This window comes from Phaseolus vulgaris, chromosome 7 (genome assembly GCF_051622355.1).
Source record: "Phaseolus vulgaris cultivar YP4 chromosome 7, ASM5162235v1, whole genome shotgun sequence".
NCBI classification, from domain to species: Eukaryota; Viridiplantae; Streptophyta; class Magnoliopsida; order Fabales; family Fabaceae; genus Phaseolus; species Phaseolus vulgaris.
This window is the reverse complement of record NC_143504.1, coordinates 8,987,951-8,995,221: the sequence shown is the minus strand read 5'-3', so window position 1 is coordinate 8,995,221 and position 7,271 is coordinate 8,987,951. Positions and strand designations below refer to the sequence as shown.

General features: G+C 30.7%; 1 protein-coding gene across 2 annotated transcripts; it reads right to left on the bottom strand.

The window, feature by feature from the left end:
- Positions 1-3,023: 3,023 nt before the first annotated feature.
- Positions 3,024-6,190, bottom strand: CPB (Subunits of heterodimeric actin filament capping protein Capz superfamily). Of its 2 annotated transcripts, none has more exons than XM_068634200.1 (8): positions 5,681-6,190; positions 5,451-5,521; positions 4,632-4,745; positions 4,367-4,449; positions 4,198-4,271; positions 3,908-4,027; positions 3,565-3,660; positions 3,024-3,394 (listed from the first exon to the last, which is right to left on the bottom strand). In XM_068634200.1, exons 1-8 carry the CDS (start codon positions 5,807-5,809, stop codon positions 3,311-3,313), a joined length of 771 nt encoding a protein of 256 aa, XP_068490301.1. In that variant the 5' UTR covers positions 5,810-6,190; the 3' UTR covers positions 3,024-3,310. The 2 variants fall into 2 exon arrangements, with proteins under 2 accessions (XP_068490301.1, XP_090160623.1); XM_090304497.1 differs by having other exon boundaries at positions 4,627-4,745; positions 5,681-6,010.
- Between the last annotated feature and the right edge of the window lie 1,081 nt (positions 6,191-7,271).

The window sequence follows — 7,271 nt, the reverse complement described above, 5'->3', positions numbered from 1 at the left end:
TGCAAACATATACAAAGCCTTCTCTCTTCCATCCGTGGCCTCATTTGCTTGTGTTTGAATATGTTTGGCCATTGATCTTGTAAGGGGTCCTAGACGGTCTAGCTCCATGGATAGCCTCCCTCCTTCACGGCCTAGACGCTCACCTTCACGTCCTAGACGCTTACTTTCACGTCCTAGACGCTCACCTTGGTCTTGGTCTTGGTCTAGACGCTCTCCTTGGGTAGGTGTGCTTGGCCCTCCTCCATCAGGTATATTGCAAGGTAACTAGCCATATAAGAGAATGTGCTATATGTAGAGTCTTTTACCAATCATGCCAAAAACTGCGTGCAGGGGAATGAACTAAAACTACTATAGTTTGTATAATTTAGAGGAGTTCATGAGTTAAAAGATAAGTTTCAAAAGTATCAAATGTCAACAAAGGACAGTGACGAGGATTTCTAAATCTGTTCATAATTCATGCTATTTTAGATAATGGTTCTTTCACAAGTCTCCCTGCATAAAATCATTATCTGTGTGCTGAAAATTTTTTAGGGGCTGATTTTGAGCAATGAAAAGAATAACTTGCTCTAAAAATGTCTAGTGAGGTGGCAGAAAAAAAGTAAGATCCAGAGCCAGTGCAAACAGGTTGAATGAACTTTTATATGTTTAATAATTGAAAGCATTAAAACGACTTTGATGTGAATAGAATAATCAATTTATAGGGTCCTTTTTTTTTTCTTCTTCTTTTTTACTGTTTGTTAATTAGTATAACATTCACTACGTACAAACTTAGACAACTGCACTTAAAATATGTTATGCAAAAGCTGCAATATATTCCATATCTATGCTTAATACATCAAAATCTGAATATAATTACTCTGAATATAATTACAAATTGTAGTTATAATATATTTATTTATTTTTCAATAATCTCATTCATGTATTGATTATTACAGAGAACTAAAAGTCCAACAACTTAAGAAAGCCCAGAAAATATCAAACTAGGCCTACTATTGTTGTTGCTATTATATATATTATTTGTATATTTTTTGTTTTTATAATTTAAAAAATATAAGTTAAATATTTAATAGATAAATTACAATATAATTAAATAACAAACTTAAAACTTCACAATTAACTATTATTTATTTATTTCTCGTATTAATATACTCCTTATAAAACACAGGTGACTGTATCTCCAATGATACACTCAAGTGATTTTTAAAAAACATATATATGCCCTCAAGTACATTTTTAAGAGTAACAATTCATTGAATTGAGTGAGTGATATTGAACTCTTAAGAAAGGTCTTAAATTTTAGTGTCATGGAGAAAATGTAATTGAAATGGAGGTCCTAGAAAGTAACTAATAAGGAGGTTGTATATATTAGTTATAAAACACACACTTTTAGAAAAAGTTAACATAATCTTATTATAATATATTTTACAATATCAAACAAAAATAATATAATATTAATAATTTTGTAATATAAAATTTAAATTTTACTGATAAATATCATAACTAATAAGTACGTGATATTCAAAAATTTAACATGAAACCTCATAACATTTATAAGAAAAAAATAGTGCTTACCCATTTTTGTTTCGCGAGGGGAAGGGGAGTGGAAAGCTAAAGTTGGATGAATTTTTGTGGATCTAATTGATGAAGAGAAAGTTGAAGAGGAGAGAAAATCACAAGCAACTTACATTTCTATCATTAATATATAATAAAAGATAATTAAAATTATTTAATTTTTTAAAATTTTATTTTAAATAAACTGTAGATGTCCAAATAAATAATAATAATAATAATAATATAAAGCATTATTAATACTAATAATATAAATATTAAAATAATAATATTTAAAATTAATTTATAAAATAATAATAAAATTATAAATAATAATATTAACTAAAATAAATTTTTAAAATAATGATAATAAATGTAAATCAAATAACTTTAATAAATAATAATATTATTTATTTTATTTTATTTATATTAAATATTAATAGTTATTAATAATAATAAAAATAATATAATTATTTATATAAAAATAATTTTTTATAATAATAAATAATATTAATCATCTAAAATATTTAATTAATTTTTTATATATTAAATGAATTTGTAAATTTTAATTTTTTTCAATCACATTCATCATATTATTTATAATTTTTTTATAAAAAAAAATTATATTCTAAAACTGACTGACTTATATTTTTTTATATTTCATATTTTATTATTTAAATATTTTAAAGATAAAGGTAAATTTGTAAACTTACATTTTTACATATTTAAAAAAATTAAAAATTTTATCATAACCATCACATCACTCAAGAAAACTTTCTTCACACATTCATTCTAATATGTCTCACACACCGTCAACTTTTCATTTTCCAATCCAAACAAAGCAGGATAATGTTTTTGATCAGCAAATCCAATTAAAAATTAAATCAATATAATTATAAAAAAAAAACTAATAAAATATTTTCTAGTACAACTTAAGCGCGGTACTTACAATTGTCAGAAAAATATTAAAAAGCACAATTTTATGAACTCATTTTATTTAATAAATCAACAACGTATTTGTCAATAAAATTTAAATGTATTAGATAGTGCCTTAGAATACCTTTTTAACGCTCTTTAAACCATCAATACTATTAGACTAAAATCACGTCATTATAATACTCCATCTTTTAATTAAACTTTTTCCACTAACTCAGTCAAACTAATTATGCCCAGATGTGAATCAAATAAACTGATTTTACACTCTTTTACAAGATAAACTTTTAGGATTATACGAATTGGGAGATTAGTCAAGTGATTGATTCCTAGTCAATCCAATCGATTTGTTCTAATTCGGACAACAGAGAAGGAAAATACATAATAAAAAAAGCATTTCATTTAATTAAAAATCTATTGAATACATATATATCAATTGCTAGCCGTGCCCATGATTCTGGACGATTTTACCTTACTCGGGCTGGTATTCATTTTCATTCACATAGTCCTAAGATAATTTTGGTTAATAATAACAACAATGGTAAAATAATCCATCATATCAGGCATTATCGTGGGAAAGTGTTTTGGGATTTCACAGTTTCGTTGAACATTCAAGTATCAACAACAAGCATGATGCTTATCCACTACAGAAGACAACAATTGGCACTCAAACAACAAACAGAACTACCTCTATAGAACGATGGCCATCCGAACCACCAACCGTAGTAACACTACCTACTGCAAATAGTGTGACAAGTTACCAGCCAATAACCCAAAACATATGAAGGAAACAAAGCAATTTCTCTCTGCTACACCATGTAACGGCACATCAGCTCTCGGGCATTCTCATCTGTGACACTTCAGAAGGTGGTCTCAGTGTGCAAACCATTTCTCTTGTTTTCCCAAAGTACACCTGTAACGTGTATTATTAACATACAGATAGATGATTAACATACGGATACCTGCAATTCACAAATACCCAAACCTTTCCCCGACCAAAGAACAAATAACAGAAAAGGAAAATAAAAAAAATTCAAATACAAGTATGCAGTTGAAGCTTGAATCCGATAATAAAAAAATTACCTGATCCAGTGAGTTCCTCAGCTTACTCTCCATTTCTTCAATCATCCTTCCCATGTTACAAAGATGTCCATCAGCAACTGATAGTCTCATACTCATCTAAAATATAAGGAAAAATAATTTAGGATTAAAACTAAAGAAAAAAAGATGACTCGAGCTAAAGGCAGGAAAGAATATTAGCATTGTTCATTACTCAAACAAAAACCGTGTAATTAAATCAATATTCAATCAGGGTGCATTGTTGATAACGTGGCTTGTCAAGAAACGCAAAAAGAAAAATAGCATACAATTATTAACTAAATGATGTAATTGCCAAAATACATGAGCTAATTCTGATTGAACATGCCTGACGTCTAATTGATCCAGATAAACTGAAAGTTCCAGATGACTCGTTATCTGTAGTCAGAGTCAGCATAACTGTGCTGGTTAAACGATAATTGGTGTTTTCTTCTTCCTCTGGTCCCACCTAAATTAACAAAAAAAAGGAGGGCTAAGAATCAATAACTGAAATAAACTTGCAAGAAAAGAATCAGAAGATTTAGACCTAAAGAGAGATGTTATAGTTCCTCATTGTATTAAAAATTGTCATACAGCTATATTTGTCAATGCTTAGTCTTCAATGGAATGACACTTTACCTCTATAACATGTATAGCATCCCATGCTCCTTCTTCTAAATATCCCCGTCTACCCTGCCCTGTCTTTGAGCCATCTTTAATCATGGAATTGAAAAAATATCACATCAGAAACAAGGTCAAAAGTGTGAGTAGTGCTTTCCATTAGAGTTTACTCAAATAATAGACCCACCTTTCTTTATTAAAAAGCAGGCTACGAAACCTTCATTGTCATCTTCCCACATGTACACTGATGAAATGCCTCCTTCATAATACCTATGACATTATCCATTAATGGTGCATGTTGTTTTAAAACAAAATAGCTAAATAATTGTATTCGGATAGACATCAAGAACACACAAAATTAGGTATTGAGTTACTAAGGACAAAAGGTTTCTTAATAAGACATCTAAAAACAGCACATAAGCTCTAAAGATGAGGTAAGTAAAGGACCTCACTGGTCACGATATATTGCAAATATGTCATTTGCTTCAACTTCCAGCTTCCGCAGTCTTAAAGAAGGGAGGGACCCATCTTCTAATAGTGGATGGTATTTATTTGACCAAGGTGATCTGTAGAGACATTGAGTCAAAAATAAGTTTAAACCGTGCCTAAATAGTAAACACGTTAAAAAGGAAAATTTGGGGGAACAATCCAGAGAAAGAAATAACAGATCTGCCTATAGCATAGGAACTTAACTGAACTACTTAGCAACACACAATTAAATATTTGTACTGGTCTCCATTTCCAGACCGAGTTTTCCATAAAATATTCTGCTATTTTTCTACTACACAGCCATATTCATCAAAAGGGCAGCAAATACATCCAATTGTCTTTTCCTTATATTAAAAAGCATAGAATTAACCATATACTATTCACGGAAGAAAATCCACTTCTTTCATTCCCCCTCTCCTTCTCTGATTCCAAACACAGCCAATTTTCTATATCTTTACATCGACATAAATAAAGTTAAATCCCTTTTAAAAGAAAAACGCAAATGTTTTACATTTAAATGCTATAGCAAACTAGGTTGAAGTATACTAGATGTAATATTCCTTCAGTACATGCTCCTAGCGATGATTCCAACAACAAAAAATGACTAAATAAAGGTCATACCTAATTTAGCTTCAAAGGAAACATAATCTACTCGATCAAGTAGAACCACACACAAAAAAAAAATAAAAAAAAAAAAATAAGAGAGAAACATGCTTGACAACACACACTAAGCATATTGAATCCAGCACAAAGCAGATATAGCGATGGTTACGAAAATTAACCTGTAAGAGTCTGCATCTCTGTTGTATTCACACAAAATGAACTCCTTCCCGCATTCCACATCGCACAGAACCTGCTTTTGTCATCAACAATTCATAAAAGAAGTTGGAAAAGCAAATCGCGACACAACATTCATCCTCCACCCAAAATTATCCTAAACCCTATTTAAAGAGAGAGTAATTATTGTAATTGAATTAAATGGGATAAAGATTGAAGAGAGAGAGAGTGAGACCTGGAGAGGCTGATCGACTTGAGAGAGGAGATCGGAGGAGTGGTGAGGCATAAGGCTGAGAAGTGCAGAGAGAGCGGTTTCTGTGTGTTTCGGCGGAATCCTCCGCATCAGTCCCATCGCAGCTTCCATCTCTCTCTCTCTCTCTTCTTTCAAATTCAGACCTTACACGACGCAAACATGCATATCACAGACCGCGACGCCAGTGAGGGACAATTCGTGTCAAGAGATTTTAAGTTTGTTTTCGCTTTCTTCTTTTTTTTTTATCCGAATTTCCCTCCACCCCCTCCTCTCTCTTCCTTGCGCTCAAAAGAATATAATATTTAATTTCTTTCTAAATATTTATCTGGACAGAAAAATATAGTTTCCAATATTATTTGTTTAAGAAATACAATATACTAATAATACATATCTATTTTATATAATTAAATTTTAAAATTAAAAAATATATTCAAGAAAAAAAAAACTTTATTGAGTTTAACTATTAGAAAAAAATGTTGAGGAAGTTGAATTAAGTGAAGAAAGTGTGTAAACTGGAATTTGAAAGTTGTGGTTGGAGATGGGTTCCAGTGATGATAATTATTGAAACAATGGTACTAATGGATTTCATTTTCAAATTGAATGAATAGTAGGGGACTGCGACCATGCCTACCCATACATATGATAACAAGCAGAGGGCCATGATTAATCCGCCATCAGCGAGAAAGAGGAATAAAAAGGGTTTAGTTGTTTCGGTGGTTCAACTTTTTGCCACATGCTCATTGCCAGATTAGGAGTTAGCTTCAAGGCACCCAACATTGGAGACATGGACAACCAAACTATTGGGAATTAGCTTTTGTCTGTTTTACTAAAGTCATCCCAACTCCATAATAAGCATTGAATTTTTCTTTTTCAACTCACAATTATGTCATTTTCCCTATCCTATCATTTTCAATTCCCTTGGCAAACTATGACAAATGTGTGAAACTCATTAAGGGAAATCATATTCTGTGATTAGGGGACGTTAAATATGATAATTTATTTGAGTTCATCGCGTTAGATGGTCTATTTAGTTACCCAATGTTGATTTGTTACAGTAAAAGTTAGTAGAACTCCATAGTTAAGAGATTCAAATTATGGATTTACCACTCAGAACGAGGACATTTTGCCTAACCACCACCACCACCCAACCGAAGGTTAAAATCTGACAGTTGTATCTGTGAAGATGCCGGGTCAAATTAAAAAAACGGATACAGTGTTTAAAATGCATCAGAAAAAACTTATTTACAATTTACTTGTTTTAAATCATAAATATTTTTGTATAACATTAGTTTTATAAGATAATTTATCGATTTGATCTAACTTCTTCTATTACTTTTGGAATCTTGGCAAAAAAAAACCATCTTCCCCATACTTGTCAATAATATCTACAATAACATCATTTTTACCTACAATGAGTTTCTTACGTTTTCCACACCATTGTAAGCCTCTGTTGTTGAAGGATTGACAGCACTAAAGAGTAATGTTGATAGATCTGGCTTTTCATCTTAGATCTTTCTTCCCTTTTCAAAATCTCTTTCTTTACAAAGCTTTGGAATAAATGAGCACATCATAA